This window comes from Salvia miltiorrhiza, chromosome 8 (assembly GCF_028751815.1).
Source record: "Salvia miltiorrhiza cultivar Shanhuang (shh) chromosome 8, IMPLAD_Smil_shh, whole genome shotgun sequence".
Lineage (NCBI taxonomy): Eukaryota > Viridiplantae > Streptophyta > Magnoliopsida > Lamiales > Lamiaceae > Salvia > Salvia miltiorrhiza.
This window is the reverse complement of record NC_080394.1, coordinates 801,143-827,076: the sequence shown is the minus strand read 5'-3', so window position 1 is coordinate 827,076 and position 25,934 is coordinate 801,143. Positions and strand designations below refer to the sequence as shown.

The 25,934-nt window shown below is 35.7% G+C and overlaps 4 protein-coding genes across 7 annotated transcripts; 1 reads left to right on the top strand and 3 right to left on the bottom strand.

Moving 5' to 3' along the window:
- The first annotated feature begins 9,234 nt into the window (after positions 1–9,234).
- On the top strand, positions 9,235–10,808 carry LOC130999755 (stearoyl-[acyl-carrier-protein] 9-desaturase, chloroplastic). Its single transcript, XM_057925376.1, has 2 exons — positions 9,235–9,735; positions 9,958–10,808. The coding sequence occupies exons 1-2, from the start codon at positions 9,298–9,300 to the stop codon at positions 10,516–10,518; spliced, it is 999 nt and encodes a 332-aa protein (XP_057781359.1). The 5' UTR covers positions 9,235–9,297; the 3' UTR covers positions 10,519–10,808.
- A 335-nt stretch (positions 10,809–11,143) lies between these two features.
- LOC130999754 (pentatricopeptide repeat-containing protein At1g12300, mitochondrial-like) lies at positions 11,144–13,192 on the bottom strand. Of its 2 annotated transcripts, XM_057925375.1 has the most exons (2): positions 13,012–13,186; positions 11,177–12,507 (listed from the first exon to the last, which is right to left on the bottom strand). In XM_057925375.1, the coding sequence occupies exons 1-2, from the start codon at positions 13,091–13,093 to the stop codon at positions 11,291–11,293; spliced, it is 1,299 nt and encodes a 432-aa protein (XP_057781358.1). In that variant the 5' UTR covers positions 13,094–13,186; the 3' UTR covers positions 11,177–11,290. The 2 variants fall into 2 exon arrangements, with proteins under 2 accessions (XP_057781357.1, XP_057781358.1); XM_057925374.1 differs by having other exon boundaries at positions 11,144–13,192.
- A 2,170-nt stretch (positions 13,193–15,362) lies between these two features.
- Positions 15,363–17,435, bottom strand: LOC130999752 (pentatricopeptide repeat-containing protein At1g12300, mitochondrial-like). 3 transcript variants are annotated; one of them, XM_057925371.1, is made up of 2 exons: positions 17,219–17,435; positions 15,363–16,732 (listed from the first exon to the last, which is right to left on the bottom strand). In XM_057925371.1, exons 1-2 carry the CDS (start codon positions 17,298–17,300, stop codon positions 15,498–15,500), a joined length of 1,317 nt encoding a protein of 438 aa, XP_057781354.1. In that variant the 5' UTR covers positions 17,301–17,435; the 3' UTR covers positions 15,363–15,497. The 3 variants fall into 3 exon arrangements, with proteins under 3 accessions (XP_057781354.1, XP_057781355.1, XP_057781352.1); XM_057925372.1 differs by having other exon boundaries at positions 15,363–16,714; positions 17,219–17,434; XM_057925369.1 differs by having other exon boundaries at positions 15,363–17,426.
- A 5,258-nt stretch (positions 17,436–22,693) lies between these two features.
- On the bottom strand, positions 22,694–24,765 carry LOC130999753 (putative pentatricopeptide repeat-containing protein At1g12700, mitochondrial). The gene has a single exon (XM_057925373.1). The coding sequence runs from the start codon at positions 24,729–24,731 to the stop codon at positions 22,929–22,931; it is 1,803 nt and encodes a 600-aa protein (XP_057781356.1). The 5' UTR covers positions 24,732–24,765; the 3' UTR covers positions 22,694–22,928.
- Between the last annotated feature and the right edge of the window lie 1,169 nt (positions 24,766–25,934).

Genomic DNA, 25,934 nt, shown 5'->3' with positions numbered 1-25,934 from the left:
GGACTTTTTTATAAGGGTGAGTTCTTTGGTGGGCTCAGAATTTTGGGCTTGAATAATAATGTTTGGGCTCAAATTATTTGGGCTACTAGAAAAACAAAATACTAAGATACTTAGTAAACATAATAAACGTTTTCTTACATTTTTTAAAATGTAGTGCATCTATAATTATTTTAGTTTTCTTATTTTAATTATATAAAAAAAGTATTTAACTTTGAAATAAAGTAGCCACTTACCAAAATATGTTGGATCACTACACAATTCCATCGTATTTTCTAATGTATACTTTTTTTTTTACTTGTATTTTCTAATGTATACTTGAGAACTTTTAATTATACAATGAAGTTTCCTTCTTTTCATTTGTCTTTAAAAAAAATACCTAAAATAACATTATTTCTTTCGTAAATAACCCTATTTTGTATGTAAATACAAAAAAAATATAGTTAAATTTGATAGTTTCAATTATGCAATGGCGTGTATGAGTGAAATTTGTTGGTAATATTAAGTTAAACAATTCTTTTCATCGCTCTTATTCAAATTTATATTATAATTTTGTTGTAGATCAGTTTGTAATATTTAATATTGTAGTTATAAGGCATATTATTATTTGTTAATTTTATATTGCATGTGTTTTTTATGATAACTTGGTACATAAAGGTCCTTTGTGGATTAGTACATGATACTAATTATAAATAATCTGCTGCAATAATAATGGATTAAATAAAAAAAGTAGAAGCATATGCTAAGAGTCTCTTTTCGCGCATTTCTTCTAAGAAAACCACTATAGTAATCTCTCTCTTAGGTTAACTATTATTTTCTCATGTGCTATGCACGAAATGAAAATACAGCAATATTATACAATGTAAATAAAATAATACATTTTCTTGAGAAAAAAAAGACAATAATAATACCTGGAATCTATATCTATAATATATAAAAGATGAGTTTTTTTTTTTCCTTTCTTTTTCTATTTCTTCTTCCACCAAAATTTTCACTATTTTTTTTAACCTTTTTATATTGTAATTATTATTTAAATGTCATCAAATTTGATCATAAAAAAAATAATCAATATGTATCTCAAATTCAATATAGTATAAAATCATCAAAAATGAATAAGTTATGAAAATATTAGAATATTTTATTTTCTTTCTCTTCATTAAAAAAATTATAACTTTTTATTTACGTTTGTATAAAAATATTTATTATGATGAATAGTATATACATAGTGCAAATTTTTATTATGGAGTACTTTTTAAATTTATTTAATAACTTTAATTAACATTACACTTTGTATAAATTAAATATGAGAAAAATTTTGAAGTAGCCAAAATGTAGCATAAAACACAATTTATGGCCACACATTGAAAAAACACAAAATTTGGCCATTTTTATTGAATTGGATGTTTTTACCCTTAATGAAGCGGACCGGGTAGGATCAGGCACGCGGGTCGCGTGCCGGGTTGGGTTGGGCACTATTAGTGCCTAGTGCCATAAGTGCCAAGATTTTACTTTGGTTTTATTTTGGATTTCCGTTGGCCATTAGTGCCATAAGTGCCAACGGAAATCCAAAATAAAACCAAGTAAAATAGTCATTTTGGCATTTATGTCACTAATAGTGCCATAAGTGCCATACGTGCAGCACAAATACAGAAACAACATCATTTAAACCCTAAATGGAACATCTAAACCCTAAATGGATAATCTAAACCATAAACGAAATATCTAAACCCCAAATGATAATCTAAACCCTAAATGGAATATCTAAACCCTAGGGGGAAATGTGCACTTATGGCACTAATAGTGCCATACGTACAACACAAATACAGATCAGATCAGATCTGTTGATGGTTGAAATCGAAGGAGGCGGAGATCAGATCTGCCGATGGAGGAGGCGGCGCAACGATCAGATCAGATCCACCTCCAAACCCTAGATCCCCAAATCCAGCCCCCCATTTTCCTTCAATTTCATAACAATAGCAACCCAACACCGCCAACGCTTCCTTCTATCCCACTCGACACACACCCAAACCAGATGCTAGAGGAAAAATCAGCGGTGGTCGCGGCGGCAAAGCCCTAGCCCCAAATCGGCTGCGGCGGCAAAGAGCATACCCGCGCGCGCCGACGAGGTTGGCGACAGGGCCTTCAAACAGAAAGAGAGAGAGAGAGAGAGAGAGAGAGAGAGAGAGATTTGCTTCAGTGAGGGTGTTGTGTTTTTGGAGGGAGAAGAGGTGAGAGACGAGAGAGTGAGTTGAGAGGGTGACGAGCGAGGGGTGGCCGACAGTTGTGGCTGACGGCGGTGCTCTCCACCGAGGAAGAAGGGGGCGACGTCAGTCTTGGTGTGTGTTGTGTGTTGAGAGAGAGAGAGAGAGAGAGAGAGAGAGAGGAAGATGAGAGAGAGAGAGGGGGAGGAAGATGAGGAAAGCAAGCTAGATCCGACGGGTCAAAGAAAATTGAGTTGGATCTACTAAGTTAAAAGGGTAAATTAGGTATGACACATAAAAGATTGCCAAATATTGTGATTTTTCATTTTGTGGCCAAAATTTGAGTTTCCATCTTCAATAGGGCCATCCGGCCCTATTGTTTCTTGAATATATATATTTTTAAATCAGGATTTTATTGACACTACAAGAAAACGCGGCTCTAACGACCGAATTTTCGGTCGTTAAACTCGAAAATTCGGTCGTTAAAGTCTTAACGACCGAAAACTACAATAATGTACTACAATTTTTAGATTTAATTGTATCAACTCTGTTGTACATTATGAATTTCAACTCTGTGGACCAATTCGGCTTTATTTTGGACGAAAATCTCAATCTTGATGAAATTACATGAATTGTTAAGTTTGTGTATTTTTGTCACAATTTTAAAGTTGGTGTGCAAAGTCAAAAATCGATTAAAATTGGTGTATTTTAACGCCAATAACCCATTATTACACTTGGAACATATATGTGAGCATATTTTGGTCAAGTACCTCATGCAATTACTCAGTCATTTTCAGAAGTTTCTTTCAATTTTTCCTTTCATTCGATTTGGAGTTCCTTGACGTCAGATCTTGTAGTGGGACCCTTACTTCTACTGCATTGAATCTCTCTCTCTCTCTCTCTTCGTTGGTGCCACCATAAATATGCTGACATGGTTCTTCAGGTTCTGTTTATTTATGACATCGTCATATTTGTGCCACGTCAACTTTTGAATATTATGTTATGCATTTATGAGGTAACATGCCATCAACGCTGAAACAATGATATGAATCTACTCTAACTGATTCTAAAGTTGCATTAAAAAAAAAAAAAACCTTTGAAGGTACTTTGTGTGATAGGATAGATAGATAAAGGTTTACTTTGTGTGATAGGATAAATAGATAAAGATAATATGCGATTAATATTGAATTTGTTTGATCATCGGATCCTTCATATACTCAAATCATATGTTATCTGTCTTCTATCCTATTGCACAAAGTAAACGGCCTCTAATTGATGACAAATCCCTTGCCATGAGAAAACAGAGTGAGAGATGCTACTGATCTCGGGCGAATTTTTCATAAACTGGTGATTTTGCTTTTGGCGTTGTAATGCAAATGCTTTTGTCCGTTTACAAAAACAATGTTGTGGTGAAGGGCTATCTTTACATTTGCTGCTAGTATTCTTGGAAATGTTTACGATTTGAATTGAAGTTTAAATCTTGACAAATTGTGCAAATCATGATACTTCAAGTGAACTTCCCTTACTGTTGAGAATAAAAAGTCAGCAGACAAATAAAGTTAGTCAAAAGATAAAGTTAGTCAAAAGATAATCAAGGATCCCTTAATTATAGGGATCCTCATGATGTTGTAGGAATCCTCATGATGTTGTAGAAGTAATATTGAATATCAGCTCCCTTCTTAATACTATAAAAGGGATGATTGTATCAGCAAGAAAGAACAAGAAATACAAGAACAATATTCAAGAAACAAATTCTCTCTTCTATGATGATAACATGTTTTAACATGGTATCAAAGCGGGTTAAATCCTTGAAACTCAGAAAATTATCATCATAGTTTCCAAATCCCTTACTCAAACCTCTTTTTCGATCAAACCTGTTCTTATCTCACGTTGTTTCTCCTGAAAACAAACCACAAAACAAAACATGTCAGAAGAAACCCAAATTACCGATCCAAAAACAACAGCCTCACAAGAATTATCACTACAGATTGCAAATTTAGTGCAAAACTCAAACACCATCTCGCTGGGAATCAAGCTTGATGGCAATAACTACGCCCTATGGGCTCGCCTCATGAAGGTGGCCATAGGGAGTAGAGGGAAATCCGGCCACATCACCGGCCGACCACCACCTCCAAAAACAACGGATCCCGACTACTACAAATGGGAGGAAACAGATCTATCAGTTTTTTCATGGCTCATACAAAACATGGAAACAAAGTTAGTGGTGAACTTTGCTCAACACCAAACGGCAAAAGCTGTCTGGGATAGCCTCGCTATCACCTATGGAAGCGGGGTCGATCCTTTTCAGATTTACGACCTTGAAGTTAAGGCCAACAAAGTAAGCCAAGGAGTACTTACTCTGGAGGATTATTGGAACGAACTGCAGGCGATTTGGCTCACCATCGATCGAAGGGAGCCGAATCCTCTCGGGTGTTGTGAAGAAGGAATCAATAAATACCAGAAATTAATCGAGAACCGGAGACTCTATCAATTCCTCTCTGGGTTGGATCGGAAATACGATAACATCCGGCGAGACATCCTCAAAGAAACACCCATTCCCTCAGCATAATCGGCTTTCTCAAAAGTAAGACGAGAGGCCGCCCGGCTACAGATCCTGCAGCCGGCAACCAACTCTACCGAAAATAAAGGCTCATCATCGGGAGAAATAGGGGCTGGACTCGCCTCCTCCCGCCACCACTCTGGAACCAGCGGCCGACCACCCCACGCTGCCAGCACCTCCGGCGGCAGAGGTCCAGGCTTACCATTTTCGAAACCAATAAGGGAGGACAAATCGAAGCTCATTTGCACAAACTGTGGAATGACGAGGCACACCAAAGAAGGGTGCTTTCGACTCATCGGCTACCCCGAATGGTGGGAAGCAAAAGGGAAGGCGGCGGCCGGCGTTGATGGCCGAGAGACCGCCGGATCGGCGGTAGCCGTGGGTGGAGCCGAGAATTCCGAGAGAGGCGTAACCGCGACCGCCTTCCCAGGCCGAGATGGCCGAGGAAACAGCAGGCTGTCGACGGCCGGAGCCTATGCCGGCGTTAATGGAGGCGGAGCAGTGAGAGGAAATAAAGGCGGAACCGAGAGAGGAAAGGAGGAATCAGCGGCTGATTTCAGTCAAAGGGAGAGAGAGGCGCCTTTTTTCGGTCAAAGGGAGGAAATATTAGGTATAGGGTTTGATGAATATCCATCAAACCCTCCCATTTTTGCCTTCTCTCAATTTCAGTCCCCTATTTTTCGAAAATTACAAAAGAAACCCCATTTTTTTGAGTCTAGTCCCTCAAGTTTAGGGAAATCCCAGAATGAACCCCATGTTATTCAAAACAGCCCCACAGTTATGCAAAAGTCTAATTTTGACCCTAAACTTTGTGAAAATTCGAAAAAAACCCCTACTGCATGTCAAGTCTCAAATAAACAAATCAGTAGGAACAAAAATTGGATTTTTGATTGTGGGGCTACAGACACTATGACTTTTGATAAATCAGATATACTTGAGTCATCAAAATCCTTTAGAACTCATGTGCAAACTGCTAATGGTGACTTAACTCAAGTAGAAGGGGCCGGAAATATAGAAATTACCCCAACCTTGCGATTATCCAATTGTCTATATGTTCCGTCCCTATCTCATAAGTTGTTGTCAATTAGTCATGTTACCAAAGAACTCAATTGTACCATGCTAATGCATCCTCACTTCTGTTTTCTTCAGGATATCAGGACGGGGGAGATTATTGGGCGTGGCACTGAGAAAAATGGACTGTACTATGTGGATGAGATTGCTCAAAAAGGCAATGTGATGCTGGCTCACGGAACTGCAAACCGGGAAGCTTGGCTTTGGCATCGTCGGTTAGGACATCCTTCCACTGGATACCTTAAACTTTTATTTCCAAAATTACTCCAAAGTGATACTCTTTCTTGTGAAACTTGTATCTTAGCTAAAAGCCATAGACAATCTTTCAAATCAAATGATACACAAGTGAACTCTATGTTTTCTTTAGTTCATTCTGACGTTTGGGGTCCTTCGCCCGTGATAGGGGGACAAGGTTTTAAATATTTTTTGTTATTTATTGATGATTGCACTAGGATGACATGGGTATATTTTTTAAAACACAAATCTGAAGTTTTTGAAAAATTTACTCATTTCCATACTATGGCTCAAACTCAGTTTCAGAAAAACATACAAACCCTTAGAACCGACAATGGGGGGAATTTGTTAATAATTCCATGAAAATATTTTGTCAAACAAAAGGGATTATTCATCAAACTACTTGCCCCCACACTCCTGAACAAAACGGAGTTGCCGAAAGAAAAAACCGAATTTTACTTGAAATGACTCGTTCTATGATGATTGAGTCTCATGTTCCCTCCTCGTTTTGGCCCGAGGCTGTGGCAACCTCGGTTTACCTTGTCAACCGTCTCCCTACTAGGACTCTTAAACTTAAAACCCCATTACAGAAATTGTCTACCCTGGCTTCCATACCTATTGCCCTTACACTTCAACCACGGGTCTTTGGGTGCTCTGTTTTCGTTCACATTCCTAAACATGAACGCACCAAACTCTCTCCTTGTGCAGTCAAGTGTGTGTTTGTAGGATATGGGGTTAATCAAAAAGGATATAGGTGTTACAATTCCAAAACCCGTCAAATTATCACCACCATGAACTGTGATTTCCTTGAAACTGAGTATTTTTACAATAACCACCTTACCAGTCAGGGGGAGAGTGAGAGTGAGATTGACTTGTTAAGTTGGTTACCAATGCCAAACAGCCCGGAAGCAGATCCAACAGAAAAAGTTAACCTTGCCACAGAGCAAACTCCATCCACTACTGTACAAAGTCCGCCTCCTCAGCCAATATCTCCTCCGCCGCTGGTATCTGAGGTAAACACCCCTGAACTTACCACTGAGATTTATGGTTTCACTGATCATATGTCTCAAGATGTTGAAAGGAATCAGGGAGAGAATCAATGCCTTGTTGAAAGGGATCATGAGGAGAATACAGCAAATGAAGGTACAAAGGGATATGTTCTACCACCCAGGAGTACTCGGGGTATCCCTCCCAAACGGTATACCCCGGAAAAGTTTGGGAAGAATTCTCGGTACGCAATTGGGAATGTAGCAAAAGGAAACATATCCAAAACCGCTGCAGCTTATGAGGCGGCCCTGTATGATGAAGAAATACCACAAACAGCAGAACAGGCTCTGAAAAGTGAACACTGGAGAGATGCCATGAAGAAAGAAATAAGTGCACTGAATCGAAACCATACATGGGAGAAGTGTAGACTACCAAAAGGGAAGAAAACTGTAGGATGCAGATGGGTCTTCACAATCAAAAGGAGACCGGATGGATCTATTGAGCGTTACAAAGCTCGATTGGTCGCAAAAGGATACACACAGATGTATGGAATCGACTATGAGGAGACCTTCTCACCTGTTGCAAAGATGAACACTGTCAGAGTGCTCCTCTCAATTGCTGCTAATAAGGACTGGGATCTTCATCAGTTCGATGTTACAAATGCTTTCCTACATGGAGAGCTTGAAGAAGAGAGAGAAGTCTACATGGAGGTGCCTCAAGGCTTTTCAGGAGATTTTGGAGAGGGTGAAGTTTGCAAGTTGAAGAAAACCTTATATGGGCTCAAGCAGTCTCCCAGAGCTTGGTTTGGAAGATTCACCGCAGCCATGAAGAAGTTTGGGTACCAGCAAAGCAACTCAGATCACACCTTATTCTTAAAGAAACGAGGTGATCTAATCTCTTGTTTGGTTATTTATGTTGATGACATGATTATAACAGGGGATGACACAGAGGAGATTCAAAAGTTGAAAGAAAGCTTGTTCAAAGAGTTCGAAATGAAGGACTTAGGAAAACTAAAATACTTCCTCGGAATTGAAGTTCTCAGATCAAAGAAGGGGATCTTCATCAACCAGAAGAAGTATACTCTAGATCTCCTAGCTGAAACTGGGATGCTAGATTGCAAGCCAGCAGAAACTCCTATGATCGTAAATCATGGGCTACAAATTGTGGAAGGAGCTCAGTTAGCCGATCGAGGACAATATCAGCGTCTGGTAGGGAAACTTATCTATCTTTCCCATACTCGACCTGACATTGCTTATGCTGTTGGTGTTGTTAGCCAATTCATGCACCAACCACAGGCTGACCACATGGAAGCTGCGCTCAGAATTGTGAGATATTTGAAGAAGACTTTTGACTATGGAGTGCTATTCAAGAAGACTGAACACCTCGAGGTACAAGCTTACACAGATGCTGACTGGGCTGGAAACCCAGTAGACAGGAAGTCAACAGCTGGATACTTTGCATTCATCGGAGGGAATCTTGTCTCATGGAGGAGTAAGAAACAAAAGGTGGTAGCTCTCTCTAGTGCGGAAGCAGAGTTCAGAGGGATCAAGAGTGGATTGACTGAAGTCCTTTGGTTGAGAAGACTGTTAACTGAGTTGGGCCTTCAACCAACACAAACATGCCAGATGTTCTGCGACAATAAAGCCGCGATTAGCATCTCAGAAAATCCTGTTCAACACGACAGAACAAAACATGTCGAAGTGGATAGGCACTTCATCAAGGAAAAGATTGAGGAAAAGATTGTGGAGCTCCCGTTTGTGAGGTCCGAAGATCAGCTCGCTGATATCCTAACCAAAGCTGTAGACTTCAAAAGTTTTTCAGAAGTTCTTTCCAAGTTGAGTATCGGAAATCCCGTCACTCAACTTGAGGGGGAGTGTTGAGAATAAAAAGTCAGCAGACAAATAAAGTTAGTCAAAAGATAAAGTTAGTCAAAAGATAATCAAGGATCCCTTAATTATAGGGATCCTCATGATGTTGTAGGAATCCTCATGATGTTGTAGGAATCCTCATGATGTTGTAGAAGTAATATTGAATATCAGCTCCCTTCTTAATACTATAAAAGGGATGATTGTATCAGCAAGAAAGAACAAGAAATACAAGAACAATATTCAAGAAACAAATTCTCTCTTCTATGATGATAACATGTTTTAACACTTACCATGTGTTTAAATTTTTTACAGGGAAGCTGAGACTGCGAAGAAGCCTTTTAGCGCACCTCGTGAGGTTCACGTTCAAGTCACGCACTTGATGCCCCCTCAAAAGATCGAGATCTTCAAATCTATAGAAGGCTGGGCCGAGGACAATCTACTGGTTCACCTTAAACCAGTTGAGAAGTGTTGGCAGCCTCAGGATTTCTTGCCAGATCCCGCCTCAGATGGATTCCATGACCAGGTCAGGGAATTGAGAGAGAGAGCTAAGGAGATTCCCGATGATTATTTTGTTGTTCTGGTCGGAGATATGATCACCGAGGAAGCCCTCCCGACGTACCAGACAATGCTCAACACCTTGGATGGCGTGAGGGATGAAACGGGGGCGAGCTTAACTCCTTGGGCAGTCTGGACGAGGGCGTGGACTGCTGAGGAGAATAGGCACGGAGATCTTCTTAATAAGTATCTTTATCTCTGCGGGAGAGTAGACATGAAGCAAATCGAGAAGACTATCCAATATCTCATCGGGTCGGGAATGGTAACTAACTTCGTTTCTCGTTTGTCTAAATCTATGAATTACTCTTACTTGACTATCTACTTGCTTGTGAGTCGTGTCAATCAGTGTAACTTTGTCCCCGAATTTGTGTAAGACTGTCTCACGGGTCAAGATTCAGATTGAAACACTAGATCCGCGAGACAGTCTTACAAAAGATTTTGAGCAACTTGTGTTGACATCTCGTTTCGATATAAACCTTTTCAGGACCCGAGGACAGAAAACAACCCGTACCTCGGATTCATCTACACATCCTTCCAAGAAAGGGCTACATTCGTGTCCCACGGAAACACAGCCCGACATGCCCGGGAGCATGGGGACATCAAGCTGGCTCAGATATGCGGCACCATCGCCTCGGATGAGAAGCGCCACGAAACTGCGTACACCAAGATAGTGGAGAAGCTGTTCGAGATCGACCCCGATGGGACCGTGCTAGCTTTTGCCGACATGATGAAGAAGAAAATCTCCATGCCCGCCCACTTGATGTACGACGGCCGTGATGACAGCCTCTTCGACCACTTCTCGGCCGTCGCCCAACGCCTCGGCGTCTACACAGCAAGAGACTACGCCGACATTCTAGAACACTTGGTTGCACGATGGAAAGTTGAAAATATAACGGGGCTATCCGCGGATGGGCAGAAGGCTCAAGAATATGTCTGTGGATTGCCTCCGAGAATCAGACGTCTGGAGGAGAGAGCTCAAGGGAGGGCCAAGCAGGCGCCGAAGATCCCGTTCAGCTGGATATACGACAGAGAAGTCCAACTCTGAACGTGACTTGCTTGGAACGAGCTTCTCGCACAAGCTCTTCAGCTGGCTGCGATTGTAACTATCGTTAAGGAAAGCAACGCTGCGCTTGCAGTTTGTCTTCGTAGTTTTCGTATTGGTGAGAGAATTGTGTTTTAGGAGATGAAGCAGGGTATAGATACCAGTTTGTTGCTATTTGTTGTGTTGCTAAATCTTCACAAGTATGTTTTTGGTGTAGCTTTTTCAAGACTGTAAACTGCAGGATGTTTTGTGAGGCAATTTTGATTTGCAAAATAAGTAGTTTTCTGCTAAAATTGTGGTTAGGTGAGTAATATGTTTGGTGAATTTTATTTTCATCTTCATCTTTGCCATTTTTTTTCATTAAATATGGAAGTGTATATTAGTTGTGTTGCTAATCTAGGAAAGAGACACTTCAGCTAGAAGGCTGTGTGCTTCTTGCTCAAAGAGGACAGATAATTAAGAGAACCACCTCTTATTTCTAGGTGAAAATCAAAAGTAGAAGAAAATAAATAAATATCCATTTCTGCAACATACGCATATGAATTGAATTATTAGAATATATGAGAATATATTTGCACACAACATGAGATACATGAGAATTGAAAAACCACAAGAAAAATCTCTTTAGATGAAAAAATAAAACAGAAGAAATAAAAAGACAAGAGATCAGCCCAAAGCCTGAGTTGAAATAAAAAAAAAAAAACCTAGAAGAAATAAAAAGACACAAAGTTCAGCGCCAAAGCCTGAGTTGGTTGCATCTCAGAAGGGGAGATGACTATGATGCAAAATCCTTTGGCAAAACATCCTTCATCAATTTGAGAAGAACAACATCTTTAGTTTTTCCTTGCATTTGATCAATGAGCATGGAAAGAGTAGAAACATCTGCTGAGAGTCCCTTTTTGCGCATTACTTCCAAGTATGGAATTGCCTTGCTAAGCTCTTTCTTCTTTAGGAAACTTCGCGTCATGATGTTGTATGTCACGCTGGTAGGTGCACAACCATGACTCTGCATCTCTGTAAGCAAACATTGTGCCTCCTCTGTAGAACCTTCATGACAAAGTGCACCAATGATCATTGTATACATTCGAGCATTAGGTAGCACACCTCTAGAAGGTAGTTGGTTGAAAAGATCTCTGGCAACATCAAGTTTCCCATTTTTGCATAATCCATTAATGACAGCCCCATATGTGACTCTATTAGGAGTAACTCCATTCCCTTCAATGGTGTGTAGAAAAGAAAGAGCTTCATCAGTCTCCCCATTCCTGCACAGCCCATCCAACAATGTACTATAAGTATATATGTTAGGAGTTACTCGTCGAGCTTCCATATCCTTGAAAAGCTTCCAGCCCTCGGAAAATCTACGTTCACTAAACAGTCCATGAATCATGGTATTATAAGTACATGTATCATGCTCCAGACCTTTCAAAGGAACTTCCAGAAAATGAAGCCAAGCTTCGTCTATTCTCCCCTTTCTGCAATATCCATTTAATAAGCAATTGTAGGTAACAATATCAGGCTTAAGTCCCTTGTCAACCATGGAATCAAGTACTTGTAGTGCTTTGTCAATTTCTCCTCTCAAACAATACCCCTCCATTATCGCATTATAAGTGACAACATTAGGGCATACGTTACGTTGCTTCATAATTTCCAACAAATCTTCAGCCTCTTTCATCTTTCTCTCCTTGCAGTATGCATCAATCAATATACTAAAAGTTACGACATCGAGAGAAATATTAGAATTAGACATTTCATTCACCAGAACCTTAACATCCTCCAGTCTCCTTAGGTCGCACAACCCCTGAATCATCGAGTTGTACGTGACAACATTGGGTGTAATACCCTTTTCGATCATCGCGGATAGGAGCTGGAGAGCATCATCCACCATTCCAGATTTGCGTAGCCCGTCGAGTAATGCATTATAAGCCTTGACATTGGGTCTCAACCTGCTTCTTTCTAATCTACGAACTAAATCTCTCGCTGGAAGGACATTTCCTGATTTACAAAGCCCATCTACCATCGTCAGAATCATAATATCATTAGGCTCACATATTCTGAAACGCAAAAGCATATTGAACAATTTCCCAGCCTCGGCCACCTTATGATTTAAAAACAACCCTTTAATCAGAGTGGTGAATGTCGCGACATCTGGTTCGTACCCTCTCTTGAAAAATATACCCATTACAGCAAAGCCAGATTTTATATCTTTCAAGAGACAACAACAATTCACAGCAATATTCATGGTGTAAACATTAATAGGGACACCCATCCTAAGCATTTCATCAAACATATAAAGGGCAAAAGAATACTGCTCAATCTTTACAGTGACACTCAAAAGACTGTTGTACATTCGAACAGAAGGCTCCGGCTGCATACTCTTCATTTTTTGAAACACTCCAATAGCATCATTTAATTCTTTAACACAGCTGAAATCGATTCTCGGCTGCTTAGGTTGAAAAGCCTTGGAAGAGAAGTGAGAGAATGGAGGAGAGATAATACCCGATTTAAGCGACCATGGATAGAGAAATCCTGTTCCATGAATGAGATCGATTGCAAAAACAGCAGCTCTTCTGCTCGTCATCCTTAATCGGCGGTGAGATTTAATGTGATGAAAGGGTGAGTGTTGGGCGACGCTTGCGAGATTAGGAGTTGTGATTGAATCTGAAAAAAGGGTTGAAATTGCAACGGATGGAGTTTGCGATTCTGGACTTGTTTTGTAAGGGTGAATTCTTTGGCAGGCTCAGAATTTTGGGCTCAAATTATTTGGGCTACTAGAAAAATAAATACTAAGATAGTAAACATAATAAACGTTTTCTTACATAATAAACGTTTTCTAATATTTTTTAAAATGTAGTGCATCTATAATTATTTTAGTTTTCTTATTTTAATTATATAAAAAAGTATTTAACTTTGAAATAAAGTAGCCACTTACCAAAATACGTTGGATCACTACACAACTCCATCGTATTTTCTAATGTATACTTTTTTTTTACTTGTATTTTCTAATGTATACTTGAGAACTTTTAATTATACAATGTAGTGTCGTTCTTTTCATTTGTCTTTAAAAAAAAGACCTAAAATAACCTTATTTCTTTCTTAAATAACCCTATTTTGTATGTAAATAAAAAAATATATAGTTAAATTTGATAGTTTCAATTATGCAATGGCGTGTATGAGTGAAATTTGTTGGTAATATTAAGTTAAACAATTCTTTTCATCTCTCTTATTCAAATTTGTATTATAATTTTGTTGTAGATCAGTTTGTAATATTTAATATTGTAGTTATAAGGCATATTATTATTTGTTAATTTTATAATTGCATGTGTTTTTTATGATAAAAATTTTGGGATATCATAATGGACTTTTATATATATGTATATATATTTTTTATAACTTCAAGTAAGTGGCTTATATAAAAAAAAAGTAGAACAAGTGTCATCTCTAGACCAATCCAAACAAATTTAAATAATCTGCTGCAATGATAATGGATTAAATCAAAAAAGTAGAAGCATATGCTAATAGTCTCTTTTCTCCCATTTCTTCTAAGAAAATCACTATAGTAATCTCTCTCTTAGGTTAACTAGTATTTTGTCATGTGCTATACACGAAAAGAAAATATAGCAATATTATACAATGTAAATAAAATAATACATTTCTTGAGAAAAAAAGACAATAGTAATACCTGGAATCTATATCTATAATATATAAAAGATGAGTTTTTTTTTTTCCTTTCTTTTTCTCTCTCTTCTTCCACCAAAATTTTCACTATTTTTTTAACCTTTTTATATTGTAATTATTATTTAAACGTCATCAAATTTGATCATGAAAAATATTTAAACGTCACCAAAACTTTTTATTTACGTTTGTATAGAAATATTTATTATGATGAATAGTATATGCATAGTGCAAAATTTTATTATCGAATACTTTTTAAATTTATTTAATAACTTCAATTATTATTACACTTTGTATAAATTGAATATTTATATTTTTAAATTCAGGATTTTATTGAGTAATTGATGTGAATTATTATATGTTACTCCTATTAAAATATACTCCTTCCGTCCCTGAAATAAGTTAATCTTTTTCTTTTTTGGGACGTCCTCCAAATAAGTTCCTCTTTCTTTCTTTCCATTTTCGAACGACTACCCCACCACTAATAATACTTTATTTATTCTTACTTTTCAATTTTTCACCACTCCCAATAGTAATTATAACATTTTTTTCACATTTTCACCACTCTCAATAATAATTATAAAATGTTTTTCTCCACTATCAATACACTTTACCACTTTTCCTTAAAACCCGTGCCATCCCCAAAGAGAAACTTATTTTTATTTTGGGGACAGAGGGAGTATTTTGTATTGTTGAGAGAATTGTGTTTAGGAGATGAAGGAGGGTGTAGATACCGGTTTGCTGCTATTAGTTGTGTTGCTAAATCTTCACAAGTATGTTTTTGGTGTAGCTTTTTCAAGACTGTAAACTGCAGGATGTTTTGTGAGGCAATTTTGATTTGCAAAATAAGTAGTGTTATGCTCAAATTGTGGTTTAGATGAGTAATATGTTTGGTAAATTTTCTTTTCATCTTCTTCTTTGCCATTTTTTTTCATTAAATATGAAAGTGTATATTAGTTGTGTTGCTAATCTAGGAAAGAGACACTTCAGCTAGAAGGCTGTGTGCTTCTTGCTCAAAGAGGACAGATAATTAAGAGAACCACCTCTTATTTCTAGGTGAAAATCAAAAGTAGAAGAAAATAAATAAATATCCATTTCTGCAACATACGCATATGAATTGAATTATTAGAATATATGAGAATATATTTGCACACAACATGAGATATATGAGAATTGAAAAACCACCCATAAATAAACGCAAGCAAAGTACCCTTCCAAAAAACACAAGAAAAATCTTTAGATGCAAAAATAAAACAGAAGAAATAAAAAGACACGAGATCAGCCCAAAGCCTGAGTTGAAAAAAAAAAAACTATAATACAAAATCCTTTGGCAAAACATCCTTCATCAATTTGAGAAGAACATCATCTTTAGTTTTTCCTTGCATTTGATCAATGAGCATGGATAGAGTAGAAACATCTGCTGAGAGTCCCTTTTCGCGCATTACTCCCAAGTATGGTATTGCCTTGCTAAGCTCTTTCTTCTTTAGGAAACTTCGCGTCATGATGTTGTATGTCACTTCGTCAGGTGCACAACCAAGACTCTGCATCTCTGTAAGCAAACATTGTGCCTCCTCTGTAGAACCTTCATGACAAAGTGCACCAATGATCATATTATATATACGAGCATTAGGTTGCACACCTCTAGAAGGTAGTTGGTTGAAAAGATCTCTGGCAACATCAAGTTTCCCATTTTTGCATAATCCATTAATGATAGCCGCATATGTGACTCTATTAGGAGCAACTCCTTTCCCTTCAATCATGTGCAGAAAAGAAAGAGCTTCACCGGTCTCCCCTTTCCTGCACAGCCCATCCAACAATGTATTATAAGTATATATATCAGGACATACTCGTCGAGCTTCCATATCTTTGAAAAGATTCCAGCCCTCGGAAAATCTACGTTTACTAAACAATCCATGTATCATGGTTGTGTAAGTAATTGTATCATGCTCCAGACCTTTACAAGGAACTTCAAGAAAATGAAGCCAAGCTTCGTCTATTCTCCCCTTTCTGCAATATCCATTTAATAAGCAATTGTAGGTAACAATATTAGGCTTAAGTCCCTTGTCAGCCATGGAATCAAGTACTTGTCGTGCTTTGTCAATTTCTCCTCTCAAACAATACCCCTCCATTATCGCAGTATAAGTGACAACATCAGGGCATACGTTACGTTGCTTCATAATTTCCAACAAATCTTCAGCCTCTTTCATCTTTCTCTCCTTGCAGTATGCATTAATCAATATATTAAAGGTAACAACATCGAGAGAAATATTAGAATTAGACATTTCATTCACCAGAACCTTAACATCCTCCAGTCTCCCTAGATCACACAATCCCTGAATCATAGAGCTGTACGTGACAACATTGGGTGTAATACCCTTTTCGATCATCGCGGATAGGAGCTGGAGAGCATCATCCACCATTCCAGATTTGCGTAGCCCGTCGAGTAATGCACTATAAGCCTTGACATTAGGTCTCAACCTACTTCTTTCTAATCTACGAACTAAATCTCTCGCTGGAAGGACATTTCCTGATTTACAAAGCCCATCTACCATCGCCAGAATCATAACATCATCAGGCTCACATATTCTGAAACGCAAAAGCTTATTGAACAATTTCCCAGCCTCGGCCACCTTATGATTTAAAAACAACCCTTTAATCAGAGTGTTGAATGTCGTGACATCTGGTTCGTAGCCTCTCTTGAAAAATATAGCCATTACAGCAAAGCCAGATTTTATATCTTTCAAGAGACAACAACAATTCACAGCAATAGTCATCGTGTAAACATCAACAGGGACACCCATCCTAAGCATTTCATCAAACATATAAAGGGCAAAAGAATACTGCTCAATCTTTACAGTGACACTCAAAAGATTGTTATACATTCGAACAGAAGGCTCCGGCTGCATACTCTTCATTTTTTGAAACAATCCAATAGCATCATTTAATTCTTTAACACAGCTGAAATCGATTCTGGGCTGCTTAGGTTGAAAAGCCTTGGAAGAGAAGAGAGAGAATGGAGGAGAGATAATACCCGATTTATGCGACCATTGATTGAGAAATCCTCTTCCATGAATGAGATCGATTGCAGAAACAGCAGCTCTTCTGCTCGTCATCCTTAATCGGCGGTGAGATTTAATGTGAAGAAAGGGTGAGTGTTGGGCGACGCTTGCGAGATTAGTTGTGATTGAATCTGAAAAAAAGGGTTGAAATTGCAACGGATGGAGTTTGCGATTCTAGACTTTTTTGGTAAGGGTGAGTTCTTTGGTAGGCTCAGAATTTTGGGCTTGAATAATAATGTTTGGGCTCAAATTATTTGGGCTACTTGAAAAAAAAAATACTTAGATAGTAAACATAATAAACGTTTTCTTACATTTTTTAAAATGTAGTGCATCTATAATTATTTTAGTTTTCTTATTTTAATTATATAAAAAAGTATTTAACTTTGAAATAAAGTAGCCACTTACCAAAATATGTTGTTTCACTACACAATTCCATCGTATTTTCTAATGTATACTTTTTTTTTTTTTACTTGTATTTTCTAATGTATACTTGAGAACTTTTAATTATACAATGCAGTTTCCTTCTTTTCATTTGTCTTTTAAAAAAATACCTAAAATAACCTTATTTCTTTCGTAAATAACCCTATTTTGTATGTAAATAAAAAAAAAATAGTTAAATTTGGGCGTTTTTGCAAATAAAATCACGAACAATTTTGATTTTTGCAATTTTAACGCGACTTTTGAAGTGTGACGAATTAAATCATAACCTTTTCAATTTTTGCAATTTCGTCCCCTCAATCTTTTTCGTCGAACTTATTTTAGTATCCCTCATTTTCCTTAAACTAGTACGCCCTCCCGTACGATGCACGGCCACAATATATTTATTTATTTTTAAAATTTGAAATTATGTAAAAATATTATTATTTATGAATCAAATTAATTAATAACAAAAAAATATATTAATTTAAATATTAGTATTTGACTTAAAATAGTGTATAGTAATAATTTTATCAACTTAATGAGTAGGAGTATACTATTAAGTTCAATGAGTATTGTATAATAATAATAATTAAATTTACTGAAAGTTTTTTGTTATTGATTATTATTTTCTATTAAAATTAAAATTAATAAATACTTTTATAATATTGTCTCGATATTTTGTGATAAATGTGCATTATATTTTTTAATTAATATTTTTAATTTAAATATTTTTATGTATGCTTTGATAAAATAATTCAACAAATTAATATTATGGTTTTTTAATCAAAAGAGAAGAGAAGATATGTAAATTTTGTAGGAGAAAGAGATACAAATAGAAATAATATAATAACAAAATAAGGAGAAAGAAAAAAAATAAAGAATATTGTAAAAGAGATAGGAGAGAGAAAAACAATCACTTTAAAATTTTAAATTATAATAAATTATTTATTTCAAATTCATATTTAATGAATTTTAAATCAAATTGAAGATCTTGTCATGATCTTTAACTTAAGATACACATCAAATATATTTTTATAAAAGACGAAAAAGAAGTAAAATAAAAGAATTAGGTTTTGATTTTGTTTTAATCTTATTCAGCAATTTAATCTTAGTTAGAAATTAATTACGTGGAAAAAAATAATCCACATAAGCTGTAACTCATCACTTCGGTGGCCGGAAAAAAATGAGGGGACGAAATTGCAAAAATTGAAAAGGTTATGATTTAATTCGCCACACTTCAAAAGTCATGTTAAAATTGCAAATTTAAAATTGTTCGTGATTTTATTTGCAAAAACCCCTTAAATTTGATAGTTTCAATTATGCAATGGCGTGTATGAGTGAAATTTGTTGGTAATATTAAGTTAAACAATTCTTTTAATCGCTCTTATTCAAATTTGTATTATAATTTTGTTGTAGATCAGTTTGTAATATTTAATATTGTAGTTATAACGCATATTAAGTGATGAGACCCGGGTTCGATCCCCTTTGGGAGCGAATTTGGTGTTTGGAGAGATAAGGTGGGCTCGTTGAATTCTTGGAGTATTTAGGGAATTGTTAACATCTAACATAACTTTGTCCGATAAAAAAAAAGAAGTTATAAGGCATATTATTATTTGTTAATTTTAGAATTGCATGTGTTTTTTATGATATCATAATGGACTTTTATATATATGTATATAGGGTAGGGTTAATATAAAAACCCCTCTTAAGATGAAAACTAGGAACCAATCTAAGGCCATTGATTTAAATAAAATAGAGGGCTGAGATTAAACTACAGATGCACAATTTCGATTGCATAGATGCACAGTTTCAATTGCATAGATGCACAATTTCGATTTGCTTGAATATTTTGCATTGTTGGTTTCAATTGCATAAATTGCATATTTTTTAAGTGCACAGTAAAATATAATATAATAGATGCACAGTTTCTTTTGTTGACTAAATCCTAACCATTAGATCTAATATTTAAAAGGTCAAGATTAGGTTCCTAGTTCTCATTTTAACAGAGGTTTTTATTAGCACCTCTTCCTATGTATATATATATATATATATATATATATATATATATTAGGGTTAATTGCCGAAAAAACCATATACTTTTTCGATTTTTGGTTTTTTCCCATGACAAAAAGAATTTGAACAGAAATCCATGAATTGAAAAAATTATTGCATTTTTTCCCCGCGTCCATTTTCCAGCGATCTCCGATTGAGCTCCGATCCAACGTGGTTGCCACATAACATTAATTTTCCACCTCACCTAAACCCCTAATTTTCCACCTCACCTCCTCACAGCTCTGTCATAGCCAGAGCTTACCAAATCAGCTCTGGCTGCCCAAGGTAGAGAGCGACTTACCAAATCAGCTCTGGCTGCCCAAGGTAGCCAGAGCTCTGGTCTGCTCTGGCTGCCATTTTTTGAGCATTCCATTTCCAGATTTTTGAGAAGGCATGGTCAAGTTAAGAACTAGATTTTTGCTCTGCAATAAGAACTACATTTCGAACAGATGATTGAGGGCATTCCATTTCCAGATTTTGAGCCATTAAAATCTACAAACCAACATTTCATTTACATTTCCAATGATCATGAACAACAACATTTCAAACTTTGTGTGAGATACAACAAAGGAATCGCTGAAACTGATTTTCTCGGTGTGAGATACACGAAGGACGGCTGGTATTCCACATCCACATTGTGCAGGCGGATGCAAAGCTCCTGAATTCGAGCTTCCAATTAGGTTTTGGGACATTTTGCGCGACGAACCCTATGCTTAGACGAACCCTAAGCTTCAGATTTTGTAATTGAATTGTCAAAAAGCCATAAAACGACGTCGTTTAATTAAAATTAAAATGGCGTCGTCTCGTTCAATTCCCGGCGATGACACGCTGGAAATCCGATTGCCACCTCGAATTCAATTTGGGGAAAAAATGGACGCGGGGGAAAAATGCAATAAATTTTTCAATTCATGGATTTCTGTTCATGTTTTTTTTGTCATGGGAAAAAACCAAAAATAAAAAAAGTATATGATTTTTTCGGCAATTAACCCTATATATTATAACTTCAAGTAAGTGTTTCATATAAAAAAAGTAGAACAAGTGTCATCTCTTAGACCAATCCAAACAAATTTAACAATAACTTGGTACATAAACATTCTTTGTGGATTAGTACATGATACTTATAAATAATCTGCTGCAATGATAATGGATTAAATAAAAAAAGTAGAAGCATATGCTAAGAGTCTCTTTTTCGCGCATTTCTTCTAAGAAAACCACTATAGTAATATCTCTCTTAGGTTAACTAGTATTTTCTCATGTGCTATGCACGAAATGAAACTATAGCAATATGTACAATGTAAATAAAATAATACATTTTCTTGAGAATAAAAGACAATAATAATACCAGGAATCTATATCTATAATATATAAAAGATGAGTTTTTTTTCCTTTCTTTTTCTCTCTCTTCTTCCACCAAAATTTTCACAATTTTTTTAACCTTTTTATATTGTAATTGTTATTTAAACGTCATCAAATTTGATCATGAAAAAAATCATCAAAAATGAATAAGTTATGAAAATATTAGAATATTTTATTTTCTTTCTTTTCATTAAAAAATTTATAACTTTTTATTTACGTTTGTATAAAAATATTTATTATAATGAATAGTATATACATAGTGCAAATTTTTATTATCGAATACTTTTTAAATTTATTTAATAACTTTAATTAACATTACACTTTGTATAAATTGAATATTTATATTTTTAAATTCAAAAAAGTGTCATCTCCAAACAAATTTAACAATAACTTGGTACATAAACATCCTTGTGGATTAGTACATGATACTAATTATAAATAATCTGCTGCAATGATAATGGATTAAATCAAAAAAGTAGAAGCATATGCTAAGAGTCTCTTTTCACGCATTTCTTCTAAGAAAACCACTATAGTCTATAGTAATCTATCTCTTAGGTTAACAAGTATTTTCTCATGTGCTATGCACGAAATGAAAATATAGCAATATTATACAATGTAAATAAAATAATACATTTTCTTGAGAAAAAAAGACAATAATAATACCTGGAATCTATATCTATAATATATATAAAAGATGAGTTTTTTTTCCTTTCTTTTTCTCTCTCTTCTTCCACCAAAATTTTCACTATTTTTTTAACCTTTTTATAATGTAATTATTATTTAAACGTCATCAAATTTGATAATGAAATATAAATGATGAGTTTTTTTTCCTTTCTTTTTCTCTCTCTTCTTCCACCAAAATTTTCACTATTTTTTTAACCTTTTTATAATGTAATTATTATTTAAACGTCATCAAATTTGATCATGAAAAAATAATCAATATGTATCTCAAATTCAATATAGTATAAAAATCATAAAAAATTAATAAGTTACGAAAATATTAGAATATTTTATTATCTTTCTCTTCATTAAAAAAATTATAACTTTTTATTTACGTACGTTTGTATAAAAATATTTATTATGATGAATAGTATATGCATAGTGCAAATTTTTATTATCGAATACTTTTTAAATTTATTTAATAACTTTAATTAACATTATACTTTGTATAAATTGAATATTTATATTTTTAAATTCAAGATTTTATTGAGTAATTCATGCGAATTATTATATGTTATTAAAATATATTTTGTATTGTTGAGAGAATTGTGTTTAGGAGATGAAGGAGGGTGGAGACAGGAGATACCACTTACCAGTTTGTTGCTATTAGTTGTGTTGCTAAATCTTCACAACGAGTAGCTCTACTTATAACTTTGCCTTTGTTATTCTCTTTTTGAGTATGTTTTTGGTGTAGCTTTTTCAAGACTGTAAACTGCAGGATGTTTTGTGAGGCAATTTTGATTAGCAAAATAAGCAATTTTGCCATTTTTTTTCATTAAATATGGAAGTATATATTAGTTGTGTTGCTAATCTAGGAAAGAGACACTTCAGCTAGAAGGCTGCCTCTTGTATCAAAAGTAGAAGAAAATAAATGAATACCCATTTCTGCAACATACGCATACGAATTGATATATTAGAATATATGAGAATATATTTGTACACAACATGAGATATATTACAAAAAAATCGATTAATTGAAAAACCACCCATAAATAAACGCAAGCAACTACCCTTCCAAAATCACAAGAAAAATCTTTAGATGAAAAAAAAAAAAAAAAAAAACCTAGAAGAAATAAAAAGACACAAAGTTCAGCCCCAAAGCCTGAGTTGGTTGCATCTCAGAAGACGAGATGACTATGATGGAAAATCCTTTGGCAAAACATCCTTCATCAATTTGAGAAGAACATCATCTTTAGTTTTTCCTTGCATTTGATCAATGAGCATGGAAAGAGTAGAAACATCTGCTGAGAGTTCCTTTTCGCGCATTACTTCCAAGTATGGTATTGCCTTGCTAAGCTCTTTCTTCTTTAGGAAACTTCGCGTCATGATGTTGTATGTCACGCTGGTAGGTGCACAACCATGACTTTGCATCTCTGTAAGCAAACATTGTGCCTCCTCCGTAGAACCTTCATGACAAAGTGCATCAATGATCATTGTATACATTCGAGCATTAGGTAGCACACCTCTAGAAGGTAGTTGGTTGAAAAGATCTCTGGCAACATCAAGTTTCCCATTTTTGCATAATCCATTAATGACAGCCCCATATGTGACTCTATTAGGAGTAACTCCATTCCCTTCAATGGTGTGTAGAAAAGAAAGAGCTTCATCAGTCTCCCCATTCCTGCACAGCCCATCCAACAATGTACTATAAGTATATATGTTAGGAGTTACTCGTCGAGCTTCCATATCCTTGAAAAGCTTCCAGCCCTCGGAAAATCTACGTTCACTAAACAATCCATGTATCATGGTTTTGTAAGTACATGTATCATGCTTCAGACCTTTACAAGGAAATTCCTGAAAATGAAGCCAAGCTTCGTCTATTCTCCCATTTCTGCAATATCCATTTAATAAGCAATTGTAGGTAACAATATCAGGCTTAAGTCCCTTGTCAACCATGGAATCAAGTACTTGTAGTGCTTTGTCAATTTCTCCTCTCAAACAATACCCCTCCATTATCGCATTATAAGTGACAACATTAGGGCATACGTTACGTTGCTTCATAATTTCCAACAAATCTTCAGCCTCTTTCATCTTTCTCTCCTTGCAGTATGCATCAATCAATATACTAAAAGTTACGACATCGAGAGAAATATTAGAATTAGACATTTCATTCACCAGAACCTTAAGATCCTCCAGTCTCCTTAGGTCGCACAACCCCTGAATCATCGAGTTGTACGTGACAACATTGGGTGTAATACCCTTTTCGATCATCGCGGATAGGAGCTGGAGAGCATCATCCACCATTCCAGATTTGCGTAGCCCGTCGAGTAATGCATTATAAGCCTTGACATTGGGTCTCAACCTACTTCTTTCTAATCTACGAACTAAATCTCTCGCTGGAAGGACATTTCCTGATTTACAAAGCCCATCTACCATCGTCAGAATCATAATATCATTAGGCTCACATATTCTGAAACGCAAAAGCATATTGAACAATTTCCCAGCCTCGGCCACCTTATGATTTAAAAACAACCCTTTAATCAGAGTGGTGAATGTCGCGACATCTGGTTCGTACCCTCTCTTGAAAAATATACCCATTACAGCAAAGCCAGATTTTATATCTTTCAAGAGACAACAACAATTCACAGCAATATTCATGGTGTAAACATTAACAGGGACACCCATCCTAAGCATTTCATCAAACATATAAAGGGCAAAAGAATACTGCTCAATCTTTACAGTGACACTCAAAAGACTGTTGTACATTCGAACAGAAGGCTCCGGCTGCATACTCTTCATTTTTTGAAACACTCCAATAGCATCATTTAATTCTTTAACACAGCTGAAATCGATTCTGGGCTGCTTAGGTTGAAAAGCCTTGGAAGAGAAGAGAGAGAATGGAGGAGAAAGAATACCCGATTTATGCGACCATCGATAGAGAAATCCTGTTCCATGAATGAGATCGATTGCAGAAACAGCAGCTCTTCTGCTCATCATCCTTAATCGGCAGTGAGATTTGGGCGACGCTTGCAAGTTTAGGAGTTGTGATTGAATCTGAAAAAAGGGTTGAAATTGCAACGGATGGAGTTTGCGATTCTGGACTTTTTTTGTAAGGGCGAGTTCTTTGGTAGGCTCAGAATTTTGGGCTTGAATAATAATGTTTGGGCTCAAATTATTTGGGCTACAAGAAAAAAAATACTAAGATAGTAAACATAATAAACGTTTTCTTACATTTTTTAAAATGTAGTGCATCTATAATTATTTTAGTTTTCTTATTTTAATTATATAAAAAAGTATTTAACTTTGAAATAAAGTAGCCACTTACCAAAATATGTTGGATCACTACACAATTCCATCGTATTTTCTAATGTATACTTTTTTTTTTTGACTTGTATTTTCTAATGTATACTTGAGAACTTTTAATTATACAATGAAGTTTCCTTCTTTTCATTTGTCTTTAAAAAAAAATACCTAAATTAACCTTATTTCTGTAGTAAATAACCCTATTTTGTTTGTAAATAAAAAAAAAAGTTAAATTGGATAGTTTCAATTATGCAATGAAATTTGTTGGTAATATTAAGTTAAACAATTCTTTTAATCGCTCTTATTCAAATTTGTATTACAATTTTGTTGTACATCAGTTTGTAATATTTAATATTGTAGTTATAAGGCATATTATTATTTGTTAATTTTAGAATTGCATGTGTTTTTTATGATATCATAATGGACTTATATACATATATATATATATATATATATATATATATATATATATATTAGGGTTAATTGCCGAAAAAATCATATACTTTTTCGATTTTTGGTTTTTTCCCATGACAAAAAGAATTTGAACAGAAATCCATGAATTGAAAAATTTATTACATTTTTTCCCGCGTCCATTTTCCGGCGATCTCCGATTGAGCTCCGATCCAACGTGGTTGCCACATAACATTAATTTTCCACCTCACCTAAACCCCTAATTTTCCACCTCACCTCCTCACAGTTCTGTCATAGCCACAGCTTACCAAATCAGCTCTGGCTGCCCAAGGTAGAGAGTGACTTACCAAATCAGCTCTGGCTGCCCAAGGTAGCCAGAGCTCTGGTTTGCTCTGGCTGCCATTTTTTTAGCATTCCATTTCCAGATTTTTGAGAAGGCATGGTCAAGTTAAGAACTAGATTTTTGCTTTGCAATAAGAACTACAT

What these genes read in the sequence shown, in the direction of transcription:
- LOC130999755 (XM_057925376.1), top strand. Translation starts at nt 9,298, where the DNA reads ATGCCCCCTCAAAAGATCGAGATCTTCAAATCTATAGAAGGCTGGGCC. An exon ending in ATCTCATCGGGTCGGGAATG is followed by an intron (nt 9,736 to 9,957) that starts GTAACTAACTTC and finishes AAACCTTTTCAG; the next exon opens with GACCCGAGGACAGAAAACAA.
- LOC130999754 (XM_057925374.1), bottom strand. Translation starts at nt 13,093, where the DNA reads ATGACGAGCAGAAGAGCTGCTGTTTTTGCAATCGATCTCATTCATGGA.
- LOC130999752 (XM_057925369.1), bottom strand. Translation starts at nt 17,300, where the DNA reads ATGACGAGCAGAAGAGCTGCTGTTTCTGCAATCGATCTCATTCATGGA.
- LOC130999753 (XM_057925373.1), bottom strand. Translation starts at nt 24,731, where the DNA reads ATGATGAGCAGAAGAGCTGCTGTTTCTGCAATCGATCTCATTCATGGA.